Below are 27,992 nucleotides of genomic sequence, written 5' to 3' on the forward strand. Positions count from 1 at the left end.
GGGAAAGCCCGTGCCATTGGCTATGAGGCACTGTAGACATGCTGCTCTGTTCCCACGCTCACTGGAACCACCAAAGCCAGGGAACAGTTGCGCCTCTACGACACTGACTAGGAAGATGTACATCACGGCCACAAGAGACATTAGAAGTAGGTGCCTCATGATAGCAGAGGAAGAGTCGAGTATCTGAGTTTCTCAAACAGTTGTCTGAGGAAAGAAATGATAAGGACTACATGAAATACAGAAGTAGATTGTTGGTGACTTCACTAACGTCGCGAATTTGTGTTTAACCGCGTCCACGAATCACACGTTGTTAAATGAATTAGTGTTTTTTAAAAAACAAAACTTTAAGTTGAAGATATCTGTATTACTTACCAAATGAAATCAGTAATGTTTCCTCTAGGCTTAGATTTCTATCGTGCGTGTAAACCAAAGCGAGGTGTTTAAAAATGGACGATGATCTCTTGTCTTAAATACTTGATCGTCTTCGAGTATCACATAAATGGCTGAACATTAATATGATAATTAATACGAACGTGTTCGTCAATACAGACAGATATCAACAACTTTTAGCGTATAGGTTTGGAGTAGAATCGGCTTCATAACTATTATTTATGCAAAATTTTAATCTTGTGTGTTTGTTTGGTATAGTCTTTTTTTTAAAGTGTTAATTAACTAGTTTTGACTTTGTGCAATATGACATAAGTCCCTGAACTCTGCATTCAAGTGCTCTATCATAGGAGGACATTTTAGATCCGGATCGTGATTCAAATCTCCTCTTCGGGTCGGTCTTGTAAATACCTGGAAAACATCGCTACCACGTATATATCAAGTTATATTATTATTTTTTTCCATCGGCAATAACAACGTTTTTCAAATGTATCTTTTGTTTTCAACCCAATTGAGTTGTTTAGATTGTCATGATGTCTTGTTTTTATTTCAAACTCACGCAATTTTTAAGGGTTTGTGTGTGTGTGTATGTTTTCGACACGAAATTTGAATTTGAAGAATCTGGCTTTGTTGTTCTTGTAGGAAATCTATATTACTTTCGTTTTGATTTCGTTTTTCTCTTCCCTTCTCTGTGAGTTATTGTCTTTCGTTCTTTATCATATTCATAGTCTTTTTCTCACTCATGCCACTTAAATTATATTTCTCTCTCTCTCTCTCTCTTTCTCTCTCTCTATCTCTCTCTCTATCTCTTTCGCCTCTTTCTTCCTCCTTCTGTTTATTATTCTGTCTTTTATTCTTTCTCATATTCATATTCTTTCTCTCACTAACGCCACTCACATTCTCTCTTTCTTTCTTTCTCTTTTCCCCTCTCTATTTTTTTCTATCAAATTGTCACTCTCTGTCTCCCTTCATCTCTCTCTCTCTCTCTCTCTCTCTCTCTCTCTCTCTCTCTCTCTCTCTCTATCTATCTATCTATCTATCTATCTGTCTGTCTGTCTGTCTGTCTGTCTGTCTGTCTGTCTGTTTGTCTGTCTGTCTATCTATCTATCTATCTATTTCTATATTCTATATCTATCTATCTATCTATCTATCTATCTATCTATCTATCTATCTATCTATCTATCTATCTATCTATCCATCCATCCATCCATCCATCCCCATCCCATTAAGTATCCATTGGAAGTATGATAAAGAGCACGATGGAGTTGTTGATTGTCCAAAATGATTAATTCCACAGACAATAGTGAGAGAAAGTTTATTCTAGATCCAACTTGATATCTCACAAACACGCTCTGATCTCATTGTCTTGGCATCGGTTTGAATAGGCGTGCATTAACTTCAGTCGAACTGGTCCATGCACTGGAACTCTAAAAACCTCAATATAGATTTTCTTTAGACTAGTCTAAAACTAACCCAAGAGTCTCTAGTCAGATGTTTTTTTGTGAACGCTGATCTGGACGAGTGTTGAAACCGATTGTCACCTCGATCTCATTCTAGAATAAGTTTCAGATATTTGTTTGGGTTTATAGCGCATCACCATTCCTGTCCTGGATTAGGGAGGACGTGGTGCTTAGGACTGGACAATGTTCATACCACGAGATTGACCTTACTCAGCCTGTGTGTTCCCTGTTTTGAAAATATGTTCTTTTTATTGAGTAATTAACTGTTTTGTTGTGGATACTCCAGTTTTTATTTATTTTATTTAATGTCCGCCGCCATTGTTTTTTTTTTTTTTTTGCTATCTATCTGTGCGGAAATATTGTTCTTAAAATAATTATGTATATTTCTCTCGTTCTTTCTCCCCATGTTATGAAGAATGTGTGTGTGTGTGTGTGTTTCCTAGGTAATGAAGTAAGGGAGCATTAGTTATGAATCTTGTAGAATGCTGCAAGATATGCGGCTCTACGAACGGGTCGCGATTCCATGATACCTGACTTTTGACCTATGTGTACACCTTTTATCATTTGTGTAATGCTGAGTACCCCTTCCCCCACCACACTTGAATTGATTAACAGAGCAAAATCAACATAGTTAATTAGGTGCAACGCGTACCCCCTCCAAAGTCTTCCCGTACCCCTGCGTACCCCACTTTGGGGAAACACTGGTATAGGTCAACGACAGTTGTAATAAGTTAGACCCTTTACAATTTGCTTACCGAAAGGGTAAAGGTGTAGACGATGCCATCCTAAATATTTTAAACTGTGTCTACAAACATCTGGACTTACCGAACACTTATGTAAGATTGTTCTTTATTGATTTCTCATCAGCCTTTAACACTATACAACTTCATTTACTCATTGAAAAGATGAAAGCGTTGAAGATTAGTCCATACATGATACTATGGGCTAATGAATTTTTGACCCAGAGATCTCAGAGGGTTAGGGTAAACAATGTTATTTCAAATGAACGCATAGTTAACACAGGGGCGCCCCAGGGGGCTGTGACATCGCCATTGTGGCTCATTTTGTACACCAATGACCAATGATTTTCATTCCGATAGTCCTTTTTGATCCTTCACAAAATTCGCTGATGATGCGGCTCTTCTTGCCCTGCTCTCAGAGAGCTCAGACGTAAATGAGTATTTCAAAGAAATAGAACACATTGAAAAATACTGTAAAGATAATTTTTTATTATTAAATGTAAAAAAAACAACAAAGAAATGATAATCGATTTTCGTAGGGAAAAGAAGGAAAATGATATTGTTTCTGTAGCTGGAGAGACAATTGAAATTGTGCAAACCTTTAAATACCTTGTTACTATCCTAGACAATAAACTAAATTTTACTGCAAATACTAATAATATCAGCAAAAAAAGGGCAGCAAAGATTACAATTACTAAGAAAACTGTCATCGTTTAATGTTAGCGAAAAGGCCTTGGCTATGTTTTATGACACGCTCATATCTGCAATATTTTAAGTTTCAATATCACTGCCTGGTATGGCAATCTGAGCATTAAGAATAAAAATAAACTTTATAGAATCCTAAATGCTGCTGGTAAAATCATTGGCAAAAAAAAAACCTCATTTGGGCAGTTGTTTGAGGCAAACATCTATAAAAAAAAGCTAACAAGATCCTCGAAATAATCACCCTTTGTGTCAGGATTTTGTGATTTTACCATCACAAAAGAGATAAAAGACACCGATAGCAAAGACAAACAGACACAAACACTCTTTTGTTCCCCTGGCAATCAAATCATTAAATAAGAACAATCTGGTATAAACTTTGTCACGTGTAAATTATGAGTGAGTCTGGTGTGAATGTACACTTTTGTTTCTTATAGTTATAATGTTTTTTGTTTGGTGTAATGCACAAATTGTAAGACAAATTTTCATACGGACAATAAAGATTATTATTATTATTATTATTATTATTATTATTATTATTATTATTATTATTATTATGTTAGAAATGAACGAGTAGTCATTCTCTAACGCTGCCAGGGTCGAGTTTCGCTAAAGAGAAACAAAATTCATCGTAGTCCCTTTAACAGTTTCCACTGAGGAATTTTCTGGTGATGTGGCAGGTCTGCAGCAGTACCGCCCTCTGACAGGCAACGAAGATGTTCCTAGGAATGTTAAGGGCCTATTATTATTATTATTATTATTATTATTATTATTATTATTATTATTATTAACAGTTCTGGAAACCAGGACTGCGCAACTTGTTCATTGTTAGTAGATAGGAACATCTTCTCTGCTCAAGTTCGTCTTGACGCTTGTTTTCACTGTTATACAATCTTGCTCACTTACTCACTGCCAGCATTTTTCTGTTATGAATTTCAATCCACCTAAATAAAAATATTGGAAATTGATTTTTTTTTAAATTTTAAAATAAATTTTTATGTTTATTTATTTATCTATTTAGTTGCGTAAATCTCAAGAAAACAAAGCTCATTTAATTGTGCGCGGCATATATGTCATTGAACAAACGTTTGAAGGACGATCTGTAAGATTTGAAAACGTGTTTCTGTACTTTTCCTGACCGCTTTGTGGGTGTCGCACAGAACACCTTTGAGTTCATGTCTAGTAGTTGCATTTTTCCCCCGTTTTTTTTTTTTCTGGCTCTTGACAATAGCAGACGAGTAAATTTTTTTTTTTAATTTCTCTCTCTCTCTCTCTATTTTTTTAAATTCATTTTGCATATTCGTGGTAACAAATGGATCCTGGACACGGTTTTCGAAAACAGCTCCAATCATTTATTCTACAAAATTGATAGTTGATGTATATCTTTAGGAAATGAATTAGCCACAATGGGAAAACTGTAGTTTGACCGTTATAATTTTTCAAAGTATAATAAAAAAAATATTTAAATTTGCCTAGAAACCTAGACAATCGTGTAGGCCTTATTCATTTAAGAGTTTAATAAATAAATAGTTTAATATAAATAAATAGACATTGTGTGCATGGTCTTCTCAGTCTGGGTCTATAGGCCCATCATTTGAATTGTATATACTTTGAGTAGATTTATACATTTGCTTTACCTAGACTTTTTTTTTTGTTTTGCCTGGGTAGGGATATTGGAGGATGAAAAAAAAAGTTTCATTTTTGTGTTTAAATCTATTATTGATTGTTAGTAAGACTTAAATAATCGCTCTTACGAAACAGTCATCAACTACATTAAGAAGGAATTTTTTTTTTTTAAAGTTTTTTTTTAAATTTTACTTATCTTCTATCTATCTATATAATTCTCTTCTTCTCTCAAGAATTTGGTCGAGAAGTAAAGGATAGATCACTCTGGGGATAGTCCACGAGAAAACAAGAGTTGCTGCGCGCTTGACTGTCGTTTAAATTTATCAAACCTTGCCCGCTCCCATCCCCCTTTGTCCAGCGGGAGGTTTGGACTAGGAACTAATCTAAGTAATCTACTATGTATATATATATATACGGATTTCGCGGGGCCAAGTTTTGGTAGGGAAGAAGATAAGTAAAATTTAAGAGTTTGTTTTAGAAAATAAATTCGTCAATGAATTTTATTCATTCTTTACTACGTACAGAATTACTTTACGAGCCTTGCGTTTAGCAAAGTCATACAGTATATCATAAAAATTCTGTTTCCTACATAGATCACGCACAATAGCAAGAATTACCGAATATTTCAATCTATCTTTGAGAATTGTTGACCTCCAGTATTTCTTCATTAGTTTGAGGTGCGAGAAGCTTCTTTCACCAGATTACACGGCTGATGCATAATGCCGCGCATAAGTTTGGCGTTTTCATATTGAATGACAATTTTTGTGTATATATTTCCGTATATTTTAAGGACTTTTTCGTATATTTTGCGATTTCGGGAGATTTCCAGGAGCTCCTGGTAAATCGACAGGAAGGCGCGGGAAATCTGTTTTGTTATAAAATGGTTTAATTTAATAATTTATACACTTTGAATTAGAGCGGGTCCTATGAAAGTGCGGGCCCCTCTGCAGTCGCATAGGTATTAGTGGCCTAAGGCCGGCCCTGCAATATAGCGGCGTATGGTACGCCGCCGGTCGACTAGTTAACTATAGTGTTTTATGTTTTCATGTTCAGATATGTGTGTGTTGGTTTTTCGTCATGTGTTTTGGAATGATTTCTTGGCTTTCCCAGTTAAGTCTGGGATCTCTATCAGATCCACGAAGTTATTTTACTGTTTGAGACTTATTGTCTAATTCAGGGGTGGGCAACATTTTTGTATCGAGGGCCGCATTAAAAAAAAGTTTGGTAATGGCGGGCCGCATATATATAGAACATATAGCCCAACATAACCAACATCCTGTACGGCAGTGCTGAACAACTGAAGAGAACAGCACACTATTTTCATTTGGCACAGCCTGCAAAAGAGCTTACAGAGCAAAAAGCTGGCTAGAAGAAGAAGAAGAAGACTTAAACTCGTTCTGAACCAACTATTGTTATCATTGAGACATAATGATGTTGTTTTTGTTTACATGAGTATCAGTGCTACAGACACATCTTTCTTATAAAAAAATAGTATCAAAATGAACAGGAAAACAAACTATTAGTTACTTGTAGGATCATTTATTTAAACATTTTCTCTTGTCGAATTTTTACAGTATATAGGTATTTACAAGTGGATTCTTAGTTTTTTTATATATAGACATTACTAATTGCAGCCGTGTATTAAGTGTCAGTCTTAATCTCCTCTTCTGAAAAATGTACTGATGGCACATGAAAAACAACTGGCCGAGTCCGTGCCGTTGCTTGTCAAGCACTGGAAACATGCTGGATTAAAGCCTCTTTCCTCGCTCCCGAACCCGATTGGAAACGGTATTTGGGCATCTACTGCTATGAAGGCGCACATGGAAAGCAAGACCACAATTGAGAGACGTGCCAGGATGTTCATTTTGACTGGGAAGAAGTTGTCTGGCACTTGAATTACTGTGGAAGGAAAAAATGCAATGTCAGTGTCACAAAATCAAATTGAATTTCTTTTTACAAAACTTATATCAACTCACTGTGTCTTCTATTTTCATAAGCATTGCACGGGCACAGTGGTTAGTGTATTGGCTTCAGGAGGCTTGGGCCCCGAGTTTTAATTTAATTCGTACAACTTTGAAAAAAATAAAATACATTTAAAAAGCGATCATGGTAACCTTCACACAGATACCCTCCTTCTATCTCCCCCCCCCCCTCTCTTTTTCCCTACAGATCTAGACAAGTGATAGGCTCATAGTGCATTTAGAAAGATAAAAACATTAAATTACAGTTGGTAAAAATATTTCTAATCGCACAGAGTTATAGTTGTTAGTCTGTTGCAAACTTAATCACATGACAGATCCAAACTAATTGATACAAATACACTTAATATGGCTGCCTGGTCGTGCGGTTTGCGCGCTGGACTGTCGTTCAGATTTATCGATGGTCCAGGGTTCAAACCCTGCCCGCTCCCATCCCCCGTCGTCCTGCGGGAGGTTTGGACTAGGAAGTAATTATCTTGAACTCTGAAGGAACATCCGAAACATGTAAAACATTTTACAAACATTTTAATATAAGCTTTTTTTTTTTCTTTTTAAATTTTTAAACAATTTTTATTAACGGAGTTTATGGTACATAAACTCGTAGGTGGCCTCTTCGAGTCTGTTTTACTTTTTTTTCTCACTATCTCCCTTCTAAATCGCATTGACCACACTGAACATTAAATTGACCAATATGAGACTTGTACAATCATTACCAGACTTTGTAGTATAGAGCAATAAGGATCTTTGTCGACTGAAATTTCTAACAAGTACGCATTCGGTAAACTAGAAGCAGCTGTAGCTCATATGTTCAAAATGATTTACACATACGCATCCTTAATTTTAAAAACAACTATAAATTTTTTTTATTTTTTTTTCTAATTTGCTTTATCTTTTCAGTGCATAGAATCAAAGATTTCGTTCCACTCAGGGAATATGACTGATACTTTTCCCCGTTATTCCGTGATTATTTTGTATTCGCAACGTCCTCACTTGTAGAACTAGCTCTTTCAAGCTATTTGATTTAGCATGATTCGCATGAACACTATTTCAATACAAATACAATACTTACAGCAAAGAGAAGAAGTCAAGTCTTGCTCGGTATCACGTTTGTAAGAGTCTCAAAGCATCAGCTGTACACCCAATGCCTGCTTACCTCTGGCTTTTTATACTTTCCAGTTCAAAAATATTTGTGTCTTTTTCATATATTTTTTTTTATTATTGCTGGGATCATTTGGGAACGTTGTTATGACCTAACAACAAAATTTTGACAGTTCGGTCTTGATGGTTATTAACCCTCATAACTTCCTTTTTCTTTTCTTACTCGTATCTTAAATCTTGGCTAAAATATATATTTGTGTTTATTGAAATCGTGGGGTTAAAAGTCCTTGTTCGTGTTATGACATGACTTGTCAGCTGCTATATGTCCTACGGACAAGCACTAGCCTATCACGTTTGTGTTCATAAACAGCGCTGATGGCCTTTACCTTTTTAAGCCGATGTCCATCCTTTTGAAAGACGCTTTTAATGACAAGATGAAAACAGGGGGCGGCATGTTTATCCAGTGAATAAGTCTTATGCAAAACATCCTTTACAGTGTTATCCAATTGTTATTTGTCGAGGTTGACCTTTCATTTTTGTTCTACAAATTAACCGGCTTCTTTTTCCAGAAAAGGTTAAGAAAAATAATTTATTGTTTCTTTATTTATGTGAAGGCTTGCTACTGATGGTCTCAGAGGAGACACTTTCACTTTGTGGTAGATCTAAATATTTTTTTTTTCATAATACACGCAACAGTAACAATCGACCTGGTCAGCAGTCCATCTAAAGAACTTGAATAAATGTCAAAATACATGCAACAGTAACTATCGACCTGGTCAGCAATCCATCTAAAGAACTTGAATAAATGTCAAAATACATGCAACAGTAACTATCGACCTGATCAGCAGTCCATCTAAGGAACTTGAATAAATGTCAAAATACATGCAACAGTAACTATCGACCTGGTCAGCAGTCCATCTAAAGAACTTGAATAAATGTCAAAATACATGCAACAGTAACTATCGACCTGGTCAGCAGTCCATCTAAAGAACTTGAATAAATGTCAAAATATATGCAACAGTAACTATCGACCTGGTCAGCAGTCCATCTAAAGAACTTGAATAAATGTCAAAATATATGCAACAGTAACTATCGACCTGGTCTGCAGTCCATCTAAGGAACTTGAATAAATGTCAAAATACATGCAACAGTAACTATCGACCTGGTCTGCAGTCCATCTAAAGAACTTGAATAAATGTCAAAATACATGCAACAGTAACTATCGACCTGGTCAGCAGTCCATCTAAAGATCTTGAATAAATATCAAAATACATGCAACAGTAACTATCGACCTGTTCTGCAGTCCATCTAAGGAACTTGAATAAATGTCAAAATACATGCAACAGTAACTATCGACCTGGTCAGCAGTCCATCTAAAGAACTTGAATAAATGTCAAAATACATGCAACAGTAACTATCGACCTGGTCAGCAGTCCATCTAAAGAACTTGAATAAATATCAAAATACATGCAACAGTAACTATCGACCTGTTCTGCAGTCCATCTAAGGAACTTGAATAAATGTCAAAATACATGCAACAGTAACTATCGACCTGGTCAGCAGTCCATCTAAAGAACTTGAATAAATGTCAAAATACATGCAACAGTAACTATCGACCTGGTCTGCAGTCCATCTAAGGAACTTGAATAAATGTGAAATTACAGGCATGTTTTTGCTAGCTCCAGCCTTTTATTCGTAGGGGAATTATTCTTTAATGGTCAGTTACATAGTAACTTGTTAAATAACGTTAAAGAACGCACTTAAAATAAGGGCAGATGGCTGAAGGGTTTCGAGTCTTTCATCTTATCACATTATTGGCTGAGAGACGTTCCAGAGACACACGACACCTTTGCACAAAAATGGCCAGGAATGCAGCATTTGTTGTTCAAGACGACAGTGTTTAGAACCACCAGCTCCCGGCGCATGAAAGATAAACTATATGATGCCAGGCACCAGATAAAGCAGGACATTAAAAGGGGGAGGGGCGCCTATAACTGTGTGGTTTCTTCGTGACGTCATCCACGAGAGGCCAGTGGATCACATAGCAGGAAATTATTGCTCCTTAAGGTTTGATTAAACTTTTAAGATCACGGAAATTAACTTTTGAACAGAGATATCGGTAGTATAATAATAGGAAAGCTTTTTTGGAGGGTTCCATTTTCTCTCTCCCTCTCTATCTGTATGTCTGTCTGCGTTTGTCTCTCTCTCTCTTTCTTTTCTCGTGCTCCTTTTTAGTGTCTTTTTTTACAAAGCTTCTATCAACTCACTGTGTCTGTCTGGTAAAAAATGTGTACACGTTATTGCTCCCTCACCCAGTCTTGCATGAAGCTGAAATTTTGCACAATTATTTCTTTTATCTGCCAACCCAAGAATCAATTTTAAAAAATTAACCAACTAGTTAATTAATTATTGCTAAGTAATTTTGTTAGGTATCTCGAACACGGGGACACAGTGGTGACCATATTGGCTTGAGGAGGTCTTAGTCTTCGAGTTCGAATTCAGGTTGCTCAAGTTTTTTTTTTTTTAATATATAAATACATTTAAAACTACGATCACACAGATACCGCCTTCTTTCCCCCCGTTCCCAACACCCCTTTGCAACTGGTCCAGACAAGTGATAGGATCATAGCGTAGTGAGAAAGCTAAAAGCATGAAATAGAGCTAAACAAAAACAATTGGTAAAGAATATTTCTAATCGCACAGATGTATTGCTGTTAGTCTAGATCTATTACAAATTAAATAACATGACTGATCCAAACTAATTGATACAATTACATTTCGTATAAGCTTTTTAAAGTATTTTTGTATATTTCGTTTGTTTCTTCTCCTTTCGTCTCCCATGCCATTCGCGTGCACATGACTTTGCGTGAACCTAGAGCCCCCTAACAAAACGTTTGCAATGCTTGCAAATAGAAGGGTTGGAATAGCGTCAATCCTCCTGTTGTGTTATTGTCAGGTTTCATGTTTTCGTCTTGAAATCAGGTGATCGAGGCATTTTTCCCCTCCATTTAACAAAGTTAAATATGTTTACAAAGGTTCAGATACTCACTTTGAAATAAAACCTATATCTCCGTGAACAAAATATATATATATATATAATTCTATGACCACGCATTCCTTGATGTGTTGACCATATGAAATATCTTTTTTTTTTAAATACATTTTTGTTTGCACCTCTGCTAAAGACTGGACTGAAATAGATTCAGAATATATGTACATCGAACTCGCCTGTCAAACTTAACATAAAGTGTTTACAGTGGCCCAGTGAGGTTTGACTCGGGTTGGCATAGAATATTGCTACTATTGGGTTGTCCAGATGTAATGAATATGAGGGTGTATTCTAATTGATGTAATACTTTGTATTTTCAAATGTCTTGCCCATGCACGCTTCAAGTACTTTCAACGTTTTGAGTCAGCTGCTTGTTTTTGTCTTTTGCATACCATTGGTGTGCTTCAGTAGATACAGTTTCCTTATGTAGGGATTATTATAGTTACATGTGGTCAGTAGATTGGAGTGTATGGCCTCAGTGTGACACTTGATGTTGACGAAATAACGAATTGGTCTTATCACATTGTTATATTCTCATTTCTTTGTCCACAGCATGTAAAAAAACAAAAATTAATACTAATAAATCTCCGTTCATTTGACTAATGCTTTACTTTCTATGCGACTGTATTTGTGAGTAGTGTTTATTCCATCCCCTGCTGACTACGAAAGTAGTTGCTTTTTTTTTTCTTTTTTTTTCTTTATGATCCACATCCAGATAATTTCTTGCCGAGTCTTGATGGTAATAAGCATCTAAAATCTTTCCATATCATCTCTCTCTCTCTCTCTCTCTCTCTCTCTCTCTCTCTCTCTCATATATTTTGTAAGCAGACTCTCCAAGAAAACCAATCGGTTCGTGAAATGTTCATTACCTTTAACATCACTAAGTCGAGATATTAACTTAAAGCAAGAGCATTGACCTTTCCTCAGTACTTTTCTCTTCTCTTGTCTTGTCTCTTTTTAAACATTTATTTCCTAAGGATTCTCATTTGGAGCCATGTCTAAAGGGGGATTCTTTAATTCACATTTTGTGTTGACTTTTGTATGAGCCGACTTTCAGATCCAAAGAAGTATGCATCGCTTTGATTCTAGAATGCCTCCTATGAAACTCTAAGAATCTGTACATTACTAACTCATGTCCATAACTAACTTATAAATCTTTGGCTTCTATGCACTCCAGCTCTAAAACACCGAGTATATAAAAGGAGTTTGAATTGGGCCATTCATTACCTAATTTGTTACTGGCAACCTCATTGTCATATGAGAATAGTTATGCAGTTTAGCGACCACTTTTTCTCTCGGAGTTTGATTGCATCGTTTGTTTTTAAAACGAAGTAAAACACACATTCATTGAATGCGGGTATTAATTCAAGAACTTTGGTTATTGCTTCTGGATAGTTTGGCCTGAAAGTCCTCTCAGCTTTAAATGTGTACATGAAATAAAACCTTTGTCCATCCCAGCGTACAAGACTAAGTCATCACAACTTATGTCCGTGAGGCATTTAAAAAAAAAAAGTAAAATGTGGTCGTTGTGCTGCTAACTATATAACGTTCTCGTAGACTGTTGGCCTCGAACATCTCTGTGAGTGATACTTTTGTGGATCACTTCATAAAGTAGCAAGCCTAGATGTTTGGCCAGAACGCTAACTTAATCCCAACCTGCTCCCTTGGTATTGTGAAAGTGTGGTTGGTCATGTCATCGTGGTGTCTAGATTTATTGCTAGTAGTGAGACCAGTGTTGGCAGTGACTGTTGCATGCATAATGTACCACTGTCTGCCACATAGGCTGTGACAATTACAATAACAAGATCCTGTCTTCCCCTGGGTGCTTTTTTTTGTTTTTGTATCTTGTACTTGTTCACGTTCAATTCATTATCACTCTAGGGAGTTAAGGTTGCTGTGGCACATTGCTTGTCTATTACCTTTTTAAAACAAGTTTCATCTTTTCCAACTTCACATTCTTTTTCTCTCCTCTAAATGACTATTTGAGAGATTTTTAAAAAAATTACTTTAACTCTTTCTCTCCTAACTGACGATAACATCGTTGATTCCAACAGAATGTGGTAAATAATTACGGAGAGAAAGAGTTAATATAGCGCATCTGTCATGCTTATAGCAGTCTGTTGTGCATATCTTATAGTTCTGTGTACGCAGGTCTGAGGAAGCGGATTTGATTCTTTTCGATTTCGATAAGCTATTGTTAAACTTGTTAAACTACGACTAGTTTGTTCTAAACTAGTCACCTTCACCATTCCTTAGTCTGTCGGACCGTTCGGGCACCACACAAGATCTGTTGACCGTCTTTTTCCTTTCCTGTCTTTTCCCTTGGTTAGAATCTCTTTCAATGGCAGGCCCGCCCATACTTTTATGTTGTCTTCGTATCGCTTTCTCTGTCTGCCTTTTCTTTCTTTTTTTTTTCTGGTTCTGTTCCCTGAAAGAAGGTCTTTGTGAGTCACATGGAGCTAGTAATATAGCCATAGAGTTTACGTTTACGTTTTTTTGACAGTATTAAGAAGACCGCTTCACAAACGAAGAGATTAGAAACAGGATAGTACAGCGATTGGACCCCACGAGGAGATCTAACACTAATAGGTTGTCTCAATAGTTTCATATCATTCAATAGTGCAAGACTAGTATAACATTGTCATTGTAGACTTGTTTATAACATCATTTTCAGGCTTCTCGTTATTGCTTACTGTTGCTTAAACGATAGGTAGAATGTATTTTATTTGTGCAATCAATGTTACTTATGTTAGAAAAAATATATATTCTCCTGACTGATCTATGATTAAAACATCCTTCACCCGTCACCTCCGAACTTACAAGATACGAGAGTCTGCCTGCTTTGCTTAAGTCATAATGGCTAATTGGAGAATCTTTACATCGGCCCTGGCTGTTTTTATTATTATTTTAAATATTCTTCATCTTACAATGATATCTAATGCATCCTTTTTTTTTCTTCACCAGTATCAAGGTCACTGCCAGACTTCACATTCAGGGAGCAGCCAACCTCTGTGGTGGCCGAGGAGGACAAGTCAGCCAGGTTCCACTGCCAAGCCAACTATACAGGTGCAGAGAAGCCGGTGATCAGGTGGTACAAGAATGGAGAACAGAATCAGCTGGAGGACACGGCTAGAAGGTGAACTCTTCATACATTAACTGACTTTAGTCAATCAGGCACTTTCTATATTAGGAAAGGGTGTAATATTTTTCTTTTTTATATTCTAAACAAAAAAATGTTTTGTGATTCGAAAGACTACCAGAAAGCGTGTTTTTTTTTAATTCAATTAATTACACCCTCTTCGAGGGTGGATATGTTTTAAAAAGTTGGGAAATCTGGAAATTCCCAAAACTGGCAAGAATGATGGTGGGAAGCGTGGTCGAGAGGCTAAGTGCGCTTGAACTTGGCTTGGCTTGGCTACCTAGAAGGGGGCTCGAGGTTCGACACCCGACTCGGGCAGAGTTGTGTTTACTGAGCGCCTAAAGGCAGCATACCCCCTCCCCCCCACCGGTCCACAAATGAGATTGGACCAAAAGCGCTCTGAGCATGCTATAAGCATGAAAGTAGCGCTATATAAAAGCTATAATAATAATGATGCGTCGTGCTATTAACGCGAATGTCGTGGGTTCAATCCCCATACTAGCATTCTTTTTAAATGACTATCTGATCACATCGGAACCCATCCAATTAGATCCAATCCGAACAGATCCGATTCTATTTGAACATTTTTTTTTTACAAAGCTTTATATCAACTCAATCTGTCTGTCAATCTGTCTGATAAAAAGTTTGTACAACTTATTTAATCCCACACCCATTCTCGGACCAAGTTAAAACTTTGCACAATTACTCATTGACGTAGACAATACATGAATCAATAAAAGAAATAACAACTTTGTCAATTAAGTACTGGTTACTAATTATTTTGTTTGATACGTACAAAAGAAATTAAACATTCAGTTTTCAGAGATAAGGCTAAATATGTAGGGTTTCGTCCGCTTAGATAATTGAACAGTTTTATTTCCTTACACCCATTCTTGGATGAAGTTGATATACCTAACAAAGTGTGAATCAATTAAAAAATTAACTAGTTTCTCAATTAATTATTGGTAATTAATTATTTTATTCGACATCAAATAAGGGAAATAACTTCTACGTCATCGAGAGATATAGTTGTTAGCGCGGATATCTACCACTTATATAAGCTTTGTTTTTTTTTTTTTTTTAAAGATTTTTTTATTAAAGTTTTTTGTGTGTATTTTGTTTGTTTTAAAAAGTCTAGTGTTAATTGGGTTGTATTCTCTTGAAATACGACAGCAACTGGTACTTCTAAGGCAGACATCATTTAACACAGAACAGCTTCATTCATCTTACAAGATTTAAATTCTTGCTATAGTTATCGTATATCCCATATGCCGCTGTGTGGCTGTGATTGCTGACATTGAGAAATAAACAGACACTCGTGCAAGCTTCCGATACGAAGTCTCAGTACAAAACATTGCTTAGCACACCTCGGCTTGTTTATACAACAACACTGTCTTCTGGTCAAGTTGCATTCTTCTGTATTTGTTTTGTTTATGAAACGTGATATCGTTTAGTCGGTGCACTAACTGAGCCTTGACCGGAAGATGTGGTGCTCTTGAACTACTTGTATCAGTGTGGTGGTAATGTAGACATGGTGCACAAATAGCACTTGTTCGTTCATGGTTGGCAACTTTTACCTTCGCCAATCATTGAGTCTGTTGGGGGCCGCATGATCTGTCGACCGTCTTGAATCTCTTTTAATGATAGGCCTGTCCATTCTTTTATGCTGGCTTCCCAATCGTTTTGTCTATCTACCTTCTTCTTTTCTCTGGTGCTGTTCCCTGCAGGAACGTATTTTCTAGTCATGACAACTAAAAATCCTAACAGTATGAACTGTAAAACAACACCAAACTATTCCATATAAAAATGTATACCTATAAAAATCACATTTTTTTCTTGGATACATCTAGGCGTTTATAAAGCGGGTAGATCTAGGCGTTTATAAAGCGCCTCGACGTAGACTATTCTTGAAATGTTTATTAGCTTTACAAGAAGAAAAGAGATTTCATTTCTAAGTTTCATCACAAGTGGTGATACTTTCAACACCTCAGCCAGCTAAACTTCCCGGAGGCAAGCAGAAGACACGGCTGTCAGGGAAGGGGTCGAGTAATTGCTTCACTATTTAGATAGAAGTGAGACGTGTTCTATTTTATTGGCTATTGTTATAGGAACAGGAGGCCGAATAATTATTTTAAAAATTTGAAAAAAAAAAAAAAAAAAAAACTTTTTATTTTTTACTTTACCATATTTTTTTGGCTTGCTAATTTTAGTTGCAAGCCTACTTTTTTTTTTCTTCTGAAAATGAACCGATTTGTTTTTAAAATAAATTATGCAATTCGTTTTTGTCAAAAACACACAACACTTAAAACTTATATAGTGTATACTAAGAATACTGCATTTTAAGCAAATTATTTATGGACAAGGAAATATTTATAATGTGTATTTTTTATAGCATTTGCATACATTTTTGTCATTTGTCAAAATAATGTTATAACACAATTATGTATTACTTATGTATGTGTTTTCTAATGTACTAGCTACTAATAAATCAAAGAAAACTTTTTTTTAAAAATGATACTACACAATGTATGCACATATTTTTTTTTTTTTTACATTTTTTAAAAATAAGATTTTATAGGCAGTGTTTGGTGTTACAGTTACATGTGCCAAGAATGTGAGATAGGTCCTTGAACCATTGCCCATTTGAAAATATTAAAACTTGCCTGTTAGCCTGCATTGCTTACAAAACAGCAGACTCATGGGCGGGCCCATAGGAACGTGTACTGTACAATATGGCTTTGATGTGAATGTAATGCCCAGCTAATTTAAGAGGGACGTGTACTGTACAATATGACTTTGATGTGAATGTAATGTCCAGCTAATCTAAGAGGGACCTGTACCATACAGTATGACATTTATGTGAATGTTATGTCCAGCTAATTTAAGAGGGACGTGTACTGTACAGTATGACATTGATCTGAATGTAATGTCCAGCTAATCTAAGAGGGGCCTGTACCGTCGTACAGTAAGACATTGATCTGAATGTAATGTCCAGCTAATCTAAGAGGGACCTGTACCGTACAGTATGACATTGATGTGAATGTAATGTCCAGCTAATCTAAGAGGGACCTGTACCGTACAGTATGACATTGATGTGAATGTAATGTCCAGCTAGTTTTTGAGGGACGTGTACTGTACTGTTAGACATTGATCTGAATGTAATGTCCAGCTAATCTAAGAGGGACCTGTACCGTACAGCATGACATATCTAATACGATGACAGAATAGAAGGATGTGGTATCTCAATGAAAAAGACGAACTGAACATCGTTTATAGAGATGATTGTCTGGGCTGAACGCTTTTCTTGTTTCTTAACACTTAACTTAGGCTTAGGTTGGGTGCAAGTTCTTGTCGCAGGCATCTCTTTCAGGCGACTTCCACAGACTTTTTCCCGCTACTGCTCACGGATTTTAGGTCTTCTAAGAAGATGCGAGGGCCATATTAGACGTGGTCGGCCCTGTCTTCGTTTTCCTCTTTTCGGCTGCCATGTTATGGCCGGCTTTGGTAAAAGTCTTTCCTCTTGTCTAAAGATTGGTCTGGCGAATCTCGTACGACATTCGGTCGCCGCCACCCAGACGGGAAATGGTTTATCTCATGGTGACATGATCTCGGTAGGTTATTCCTAGGATACTTCTTAGCTTTCGCTGCTGGGCCACGTTTAGCCTGTGAACGAGAGCGCGTTTGAAATGCTTATTACTCGAGTATGCTTATCATCACTGTCTCACGTGGTGTAAAGAGTACTCCTCTGAAAGTACATTTACTTTAAGTCTCGTGTTTCTGATTTATCAAGTGATGTGGCTAAAAAAAAAAGTCCACTTAAAATAACTTGATAAGTTCGCATCCTGAACGAACGACCCAACGACAGTTGTAAGATTAATTTCACTGCTTATGAGGTATTTGCATTCCACACACAATTAGGAGTTTAAACAAGGTTCAATCATTATATCATTCAATTATTCATTTGAATATCTACAGAAGATTGAATATCTCTCTCTATCTCTCTCACTTTATTATTATTATTATCCTTTATCTTTCATCTCTCACTCCAGCCTTCACGTCCTCACTAGTTTTCTGCCACGCGAACTGTGAACAACAAACACCGGCTCTTTTTAGGTGGGGAAAATGTCATGGCTGACTTCTTTCCAGGTGACCCCCACCTCCCCAAAACAAGAGTCTAAAATCTGCTTTATCGTTCGCGACCGTCGCTGGTGACGCGTTTTAATTCATTTTTGTTTTCTTTGTCTGTATCCCAAATATTTACTTTGTTTCCACTCGCCTTTGTATTGTCTTGCTGTGTTGTTGTATTTACACTTGATCTTATCACATTTATCTCTTAGCTTTGATGGCTCTATGTCATAGCTCACAGATCTAGTCAAACTGAGAAACTAATGTATGGTCCAGTTACTGATACATTAGGTAGAGACCTCCCAGACAGTAATCCTTTTGGAGTAGACAAAGACGCTCATTTGTTCTCCTTGTTGGAATACCAAAGACACGGGCGGTTTTTGTTTTTTGTTTTCAACTTAAATCCTATGGATCTGGCAGTGAATGGAAATGAACTCAAGAACAATGTAGCTGTTTTTCAGCACTAGTTTGAACATTATTGAGAGAAAACAATAACTGACTCAGAACAACACGAGAATCAACCTTAAAACATTTGAAGGTAATAGACAACGATTGGATAGTGTCATAATCGTTGAAGTGACCAATATCGCCAGCAGAGAGTATGTGTCCTCCCTTTACAGTCAAACTGAATTGTGGTTGACATCTACCTAAGTTGTTGAACTACCAATCGCAATGTTCTCGGAACCCACATGGGATCCTTTTCGAGACCTTTGTTTTCCGTATCAACATTTCAGAATCTCGGAAAGCTACATCCCACTCCGAGGAGTTGTTATTACCTGAGCTTTCTCTCTTTGTGTTTTCTTAGTGCTGAGAGTGACAGTTAAGATCAAAACATGTTGATAGTAGGGGCCGATGTTGACCAAACTGTACTACGCCCCCCCCCCCTTTTTTTTTTTTACAACCCAGTACAAATATTATGGAATGCTAAAGGGGTAGAAAACAATCTTGCCAATGACGAGTTGACTATTCTTATTCTTATTTTGGGCGTGTTTCAGTTGCAGTCAGCTGAAACATTTGACGGTTTAAACTTTAATTTGACACAAGTGTTAAGATATAGCGACACAAAGTCCAACGTTGCGTCACAGAGTAGTTCCAATTGCCATCTAGAAAGTACATGTCCAGTGACCACAGTTTATTTGTTTGTTTTCTAAGCTTAGTGGTTAAGTGCTTCCAAATCTGATGGTCCCGGGTTCGAATCTCGGTAAAGACTGGGAAATGAATTTCTGGATTTTTAGGGCGCCCCTGAGTCCACCCAACCCTAATGGGTACCTGACTTTAGTTGGGGAAAGTAAAGGCGGTTGGTCGTTGTAGTGGCCTCATGACACCCTGCTCGTTAACCTTTGGCCATAGAAACAGATGACCTTAACATCATCTGCCCATAGATCACAAGAACTGAAAGGGAAACTTTACTTTAGTTTTTCTAAGTATTGTTGTCCCTGTACCGAATGTGAAACAAACAAAAACAAAAATACAAAAAAAAAAAAAGCTTACACAAAGTAAAGTGTGATTGTATGTATCAATCAGTTTAGATCAGTCGTGTATTTTAATTGTGTAGTATATTTAGACCAACAGCAATAAATATGTGTGCGATTAGAAATATGTGTACCAAATGTTTGTCCTTAGCGCTATTTCATGCATTAGCTTTCTCAGCACGCTATGATCCTATCACTTACCTGAACTAGTTGGGTAAATGGGAGGGGAGGGGGGAGAACGAAAGGAATATCTGGGTGAAGTTTACCGTAATCACTTTCAAAAAGCATTTATAAAAAATACATTTAAAAAAAAGGGGGTGAAATGAACTGAATTCGAACTATTGGCTCAAGCCGACATTCTAACTACTCTGCTAGTGAAGTGGTTATGAACATAGAAGATTGTATAGTTATTTATTTTGTGTTTCAAACTTACTTTAAAGCGACTACCTATAAAGGGGAATAATTCATATTATATCAGGTACAATTTCTTTCCCTTTTTCGAGATACGAAACAAAATAATTAATTACCAATAGTTAACTAATTGGTTACATTTTTTTTATTGATTCTTATTTTGTCATGTAAAAGAAGTACATGTGTAAAATTTTAACTAGATCCGAGAGAGTGTAGAAGATATCATGTGTACAAACTTTTTACCAGACGGACAGAGTGAGTTGATATAAGATTTGTAAAAAAAGGGTCAGAAAAATGTTTCACTTTCTTTTCTTATCAATAGGAATTTATTCTATTTGTTCTCTATTCTATGCTGCTATGGAGATTCATATTAGCTCTTTTTCCCCCTCGAATCTTCTAAAAATAAATATATATATAAATATAATAATAATCTTTATTGTCGTATGGAAGTTTGTCTTACAATTTGTGCATTACAATATATATATATATATATATATATATATATATATATATATATATATATATATATATATATATATATATATATATATATATATATATATATATATATATATATATATATATATATATATATATATATAAGCTTTATGAAGGAGTTCTGGAAAAGTAAATATTTCTACTTTCTACTTTGTATTTCCGATAACTTGATACATTTCAAAGTGATTTTGACTTGAACCGCCTCTAACCCCCGGGGCGCTATGTCTAGTGGCGGACTAATGGCGTGTCAATACTTGAGTGAGCGTTATAAACGGATTTCTTAATGGCTGACTACTCACGCTGACAAAGCTGCGATATGTCTGTAGGTGCGAATGGGATGTGTAGATAAAGAAGTGGCCGGCAGCAAGATCTATTAACAGTCAGTTTGATTGACAGAGACTGGTGAAGTCTTCATTGTGGGAGTGAAAATAATGTTTTTCTATATATATAGTAACCTTTCATGCTCGTCATGTTCGGTTATGTTTCGTCATGTTCGGTTATGTTTCGTCATGTTCGGTTATGTTTCGTTACATGTACAAGTAGACCAGCCTAGTATTTCAAGCCAGAACAGTGCACGATTTCGTTAATATGGCAACTAAAAGATATATGGGAATAGGGCACTTTAGTTTCTTTATTGTTCAGGCACGCACACACAAAAAACATTTTGTAGTAAAGACCTTACTGAGTCGAACACCTCATTCTATGTTGCATACCCATCTTTTCATACAAATACTCACTGTAAGACTAAAACCCTTTGCCATGAACACCCCATTGAGTTGAACACTCCATTCTTTTACATAACCATTCTTAACATACCAATAGACACCGTAAGAGCCTTGCTCTCCGTAAGAGCCTTGCTCTCCGCGGCTGTTGAATGGAATGCATTAACAATAAGCCTACTGTGGTAATGGTGGGATGAATCAAGTCACACACAAAGTCCCAAATGTAATGTTTTTAAATCTTAGACGTTTAAGACCTAACATCATTGTTAGCAGTGTGTCATTGTATTTCTTTGCTTAAAAGCTTGGTATTATTCTTCATGGATGTCAACTTATCTCCCCCTTGTCAACCAAACTCCCTCTGTTGTTGTCCTCATATTTCTCAATCAATGCTGACACCCCCCACAATTGAATTAGTTCAAGTCTCAATCACCATTCTGTCTGTGGCCAGGGTGGGAGAGAAATCCATCAGCCTTTGCCCTCATCATAATCATCATCACGTTGGAGTCAAGTCTGGCATTATGTTTTTTTTTCGCTATTGCCTTTGGAAATGTTTTCTTTTTTTAAGACAAATATCAATTTTTTCCTTTTTTTTAAAAACATATTTTTTTTTATATATTCTTTTGTGGATAATAGTAGGAACTTTTTGCACATTTCAGCATTTAAAAACAAAAAACAAAAGAAAAAAAATCAACAAACAAAAAATAACTGACATTGTTGTAACAATGTAGAACAGTTTTATTGAACTCAGCCTTAAATCTTATCAAATTATTATTTTGTTTTGTATGGAGAAAAAGTGAGAATTCAGTTTGTGCCTGATGGGGAAACTTCATGAAACACTCCCCACTAACACTTTTATATATGCGCTCAGCCCTCCTTGTATCTTACTGACCTTGTCACAGAATATCAGCCCTCCTTGTATCTTACTGACATTGTCATGGAATATCAGCCCTCCTTGTATCTTTCTGACATTGTCACGGAATATCAGCCCTCGTTGTATCTTTCTGACATTGTCATGGAATATCAGCCCTCCTTGTATCTTTCTGACATTGTCAAGGAATATCAGCCCTCCTTGTATCTTTCTGACATTGTCACGGAATATCAGCCCTCCTTGTATTTTTTGTCTTGGAATATCAGCCCTTGTTGTATCTTTCTGACATTGTCATGGAATATCAGCCCTCATTGTATCTTTCTGACATTGTCAAGGAATATCAGCCCTCCTTGTATCTTTCTGACATTGTCACGGAATATCAGCCCTCCTTGTCGCTTTCTGACATTGTCACGGAATATTACTGAGTTATGGTGTAATGGAACTTTGGGAAGGTTTTACTTTTAAGTCATTTTTTTAAAAAGCCTTATTGGAATAAAAAAACAAAACAAATCTAAACCTCCACTTCCTTCAAAATTTATCCTCTTAACAACCTAGTTTAAAAGCCACATATTGTTAGAAATATTTGTCATTAAAAGTGGAAGTGCCTGCTGAATTATGTTGACAAGGTCATTTTACGACCAGGTTACTAATTGTAAAGAATGAATTTTATTTAACCCTTCAGAACATTTAATTGTTTTCCTCAGACCCTGTGTTATGTCTGTTGTGTTTCTAATATAGTTTTTTTTCTTTCCTTAGATACATGCTGTCCAATGGCACCCTGTACTTTAAGATAGTCTCTCATCTCAAGTCCTACATAGAGTCTGACCAGGGAGACTACAGGTGTTCAGCTACTGTGCCATCCTTGGGGACTATAGTTAGTAGAAAGGCCACTCTCACCATAGCATGTATGTTCATTCACTTCTGTAACACTGGTTTATGTTGATAACATGTGCTGTCACTTATAAACAAAAGTTATTGTTGCATTCTTTTTATTTGTTAATACACTTAGCATTATCGTATAATATCTAAACTTTTAAAATGGTCTTCATACTCAACTTTCATTTTTTTTATAATCTCTGTGAAGGTTGCTAGTTTCCACATATTTTGTTTTCTTTGTTTGGCTTCAGATATCCCTAAACACTTTGAAGTGGAGCCCAAAGATCTTCAGGTTTCTCTTGGAGACTATGCTGCCTTTGAGTGCTTGATCAATGGACAACCACCAGCTAAAGTTACCTGGTATAAAAAGTCCAACAAACTCAATACTCCCTTGGCTAAAGTATTTCCAACAGGTGATTATTATTTTTCACTACTTGCTTAACCACTGGTAGAATTCAACTTATTCTATGTTTTTGTGACTACATTACTACAGAATTTATTTCTAGACCAAGAAAATAATATCCTAGAGATAAAATTTCAGATTCTTTTGGAAATTCTAACGCACCCATACTGCATCATTAGCAAGTCATAGAGGACAGCATAAAATCTATGTCAGTTAACAAAGGGTTGGCTATATACAAAATACTAATGACCTATTAACTAAATAACCAAAAGACCATTTCACATCCATTTCCAGGGCAAAGTCACTGTATTAATTGCTTTGAGAACCAAAATGAATATAAAAATAAAACAACATCTAGCTTTCACTGGCTTTCTATTTCCAGGTCTACTTGAGTTGGGACCTATTACCCTAGGTGACTTTAGCTCTTATGCTTGTGAGGCTGAGTCCCATGAACATTCTCGTACTAGTCGCATGGCTAATCTGACACAGATATCTGGCTTTGGTAAGTGTTGATCTTCTCATAGACTATCATATTAGCCACTTTGTTAAAGAAAAAAAAAATCAAATCTCTCTTCAGTTTTCTTGATGAATTGAAGTGAATTCAGTAACATAACTTTCTAGATTCTACTATATTTGTAAAATGATTTTTTTTTAATGTGATTTATTATTAATAATTCAAAATGAAGAAAGGTTTATCTACAGTATCTTAAACTTCAGTTCTATAGAAACAGTTTTTGTATTCTTGCAATATGCATGTTTTTAATTAGTAACAACTCTGACTGCAGATGCAAGACCCAGCGCTCCAAAGTTTATAATTAGACCCAGGGACCAGAAGGTGGTTAAAAATGAAAGGGCTTATCTCCACTGTGTGGCCTATGGTCGAGACAGACTAGGCAATACTCCTGTGATATCATGGCTCAAAGACGGCAGCACCATCTTGTTACATGGGTAAGTGCAGAGCTTGCCAACTCATAGGCAGCACCATCTTGTTATATGGGTAAGTGCAGTGCTTGCCAACTCAGAGGATACTTTTGGCCTCTAAATTTGGTTGAAAGGAGCAGTCCTTGAGACTCAGTCACAGTTAAAAATTGCTGTTCAATTTAGCTTATCTTACAGCACATGAAATGTTCTTTGACTTGATACATTTACTCAGCTCAGGACTATCATGGCTTTTGGTTTCAATGAAAACAATACACTGTTTGACCATTAGGGCTTGTTAAAGTTGAATCTGGTAGCACAGTTTGACTGAAGGCCATTGGGCATCACTACTGTTTAAAGTGGTATTGCTGTAATGTTTTTTTTCTATACATTTTGAAATACACACTTCTCATGACTGTGACAAGTTTTATAGGCCCCCCTCCTTTCTTCAATTTTCTTTGTTAATTATTCTTTTAAGAATTAAGTCTTTACCATTGACTGGATAATCCCTTGTAGATCTCTTTTTTGTAAAGTTCTGATCTACCCCATCAACCATTTCAAAGTAAAATGTAATAAGAGATATTTGATTTTAATGCTCATATTCAGGCAATGGCACATTGGCTAAGACTCTTAGTTTATGTTATTTTGATTTGTAAAGCCTTGTAGTTGTTTAAATTCTTAATTTGAGAGTCTTTGTATAGGTTTTGCTAAGCAATGATTTTTTTTTTAAATATATACTTAGTGCTGATGACCTGTCAATTCTAGTTACTTAACCCTTATCTTTGAGTGATTCTAGTTTATCATAATTTGCTGCAGAGTGAATACATAAACAATGTAATATCTAAAGATAACAACAAAAACCTATGGTCATACATTAAGAAAATGGAAACAACAGGCATAGCGCCATTAAAAGGAGAAGATAACTTAACACATAATGATAATGAAACTAAAGCTAACATCCTAAAATAAATACTTTGCATCAGCATTCTCAGCTCCAGGAGACAAAGACATATTACTTAATTTGAACCAATAGACAACATAGGAGATAAAGAAGTATAGAAGATAATGAATCCAAAAACTATTAGCCAACATCTAACCAAATAAAGCATCTGGACCTGATGGTATTCCAGCTAGATTACTCAAATAACTAAGCAATGAGCTAGCAACAGTGTTCAAAATACTTTTTCAGGCATCTCTTAACCAGGGCAGAGTACCAAGGGACTGGAAAGAAGCTAATGTCACCCCCCTATTTAAAACGGATACAAATCTGACCCAGGAAACTACAGACCAGTATCATTTACCAGCATCACATGTAAAATCCTAGAACACATAATAAGTAGCAACATCATAAACCACTTAGACAAACATAATGTCCTTACTCCATACCAACATGGCTTTAGGAAATATAGATCATGTGAAACACAACTAATAGGACTAATTGATGATTTTTTAAAAGGTTTAGATGATAGTGAGTAAATAGATGCTATCTTACTAGATTTTTCCAAAGCTTTTGACAAAGTTCACCACCATAGTTTGCTTAAAAAATTAAAATATTTTGGCATTGATGGTCCATTGCATCAGTGGATTAAGATTTTCTGATAGGGAGAGAACAAACTGTAATAATAAATGGCTCTAAATCAACACCAATAACAGTAAACTCAGGTGTACCTCAAGGAACAGTCTTGGGTCCACTACTATTTTTAATTTACATAAATGATTTACCAAATTGCATTAGTTCAGGAACAATAGTCAGATTATTTGCAGATGATTGCATAATATATAGAACAATAAAAACAACACAAGATACAGAAATTTTACAAAGAGAATTAGATGAATTACTGAAATGGGAATCAAATTGGAGCATGTCTTTCCACCCAGAAAAATGTCAGTTGTTAAGAGTAACAAAAAAACTAAAACAAATTAATTCCACTTATCTTATTCATGGTAAACCAGTAACAAAGACTAAAAATGCAAAATACCTAGGTGTTATAATAAATGAAAAACTGTCATGGAATCCCCACATTGATGAAACTATAAAAAAATCAAACAAAGCATTAGGATTTATTAAAAGAAATTTCTATAAATCAAATAAGAACATAAAACTAAATTGTTATTTAACCTTGGTTAGGCCAATAATAAAATATGCTTCCTCTGTTTGGGACCCCTCAACTCACGAAAACATTAAGAAACTGGAACAGACACAAAATAGAGCAGTGAGGTTCATAACAAACGAATATTCACATTTGACTAGAGTAACACCTTTAGTAAAATCACAATTCAGAAAGCCTTCAGGATAAAGACTTAAAAGTAAAGTAGCAATTATACATAAAACACTACATAATCTTCAAATACAAAAACAAAATTTAATAAAATACTCTGAAAGACACAAAGATAAAGGCACATTCCTCGTTCCATATGCTAGGAGAAATCTGTACAAATGCTCTTTCTTCCCTAGCGCTATTAGAGCATGGAATGGGTTTCCTGAGCTAGCCAGGAAAACCAGTGACTTGCAGAATTTAGGTCATTGGCTAATATGCATGACACGTAGGACGTAATCATCTTCTTTCATGAAGTAATGTCTGTATCATGTAAGATAAGATAATGATCATAATTAAACACACATTTATTGTTGCAAAACATTGGTCTGTCATTTCTATTTATGGTTACTTAAGAATATACCTTGTCTTGGTCTAATTGTCATTTATATTTATGGTTATTTAAACATATACCTTGTCTTGGTCTAAGTGTCATTTGTATTTATGTTTACTTAAGAATATCCCTTGTCTTGGTCTAAGTGTCATTTGTATTTATGTTTACTTAAGAATATCCATTGTCTTGGTCTAAGTGTCATTTGTATTTATGGTTATTTAAAAATATACCTTGTATTGGTCTAAGTGTCATTTATATTTATGGTTATTTAAAAATATACCTTGTATTGGTCTAAGTGTCATTTGTATTTATGGTTACTTAAGAATATACCTTGTCTTGGTCTAAGAGCTAAGTGTATTTACAATCATTTACTTTAAATTTCTGATGCCCAGATGGTACTGCTCTGCAGACCACATGTTCTTATGATCTGTGAACTATTTATGATGTAGGTTGGCAGAATCTCATAATTCTTTAGGGATTGGTGTTGGAAGAGGGTATGCTAAGTCCTCTGTGTGTGTGTGGTAGAAAACAGAGGAAGTGCTAGCTGTTGGGAGGATTTCCCTTCATAAAATGTGTGACATTTGGCTAACACCATGTGGAGAAACAAAAAAAAAGTGTGTGTGTAGGGGGGGTGGGTGCCGAGGTCCCAGCAATACCTGATACTAGTGCATGGGGCATAAGGGCAAAAGCTGATGTAAGTGGGATGAGGTCTATGGTGCAACACAGAATACAAACCTTGATTTAATTGAACAACTAACTCATTTGAATGTAAATGTTTCATATCATAATTCTATCTTTTTTTTTCCTGTGAGAGCTAATTCCTAAGGAAAATCTCTGTCATGTGATACCAAGTTTTGTCTGATATTGAAT

The 27,992-nt window shown here is 35.9% G+C and overlaps 1 protein-coding gene and 1 long non-coding RNA gene across 5 annotated transcripts in view; one reads left to right on the forward strand and one right to left on the reverse strand.

Annotated features, from left to right (window-relative positions):
- Nucleotides 1-27,992, forward strand: part of LOC106071265 (neogenin-like) — a 150,822-nt gene that overhangs the window by 85,201 nt on the left and 37,629 nt on the right. For all 4 annotated transcript variants that reach the window (XM_056016775.1, XM_056016778.1, XM_056016776.1 and 1 more), the window contains exons 2-6: nt 14,006-14,177; nt 23,033-23,181; nt 23,404-23,565; nt 23,938-24,057; nt 24,341-24,503. In XM_056016775.1, the coding sequence (XP_055872750.1) occupies nt 14,006-14,177; nt 23,033-23,181; nt 23,404-23,565; nt 23,938-24,057; nt 24,341-24,503 (766 nt within the window). The remainder of the gene's footprint in view (nt 1-14,005; nt 14,178-23,032; nt 23,182-23,403; nt 23,566-23,937; nt 24,058-24,340; nt 24,504-27,992) is intronic.
- LOC106061758 (uncharacterized) lies at nt 6,439-8,029 on the reverse strand. The gene is made up of 2 exons (XR_001216695.2): nt 7,964-8,029; nt 6,439-6,814 (listed from the first exon to the last, which is right to left on the reverse strand). It is a non-coding gene; the product is annotated as an uncharacterized LOC106061758 (long non-coding RNA).

Source organism: Biomphalaria glabrata, chromosome 18 (genome assembly GCF_947242115.1).
Source record: "Biomphalaria glabrata chromosome 18, xgBioGlab47.1, whole genome shotgun sequence".
NCBI lineage: Eukaryota > Metazoa > Mollusca > Gastropoda > Planorbidae > Biomphalaria > Biomphalaria glabrata.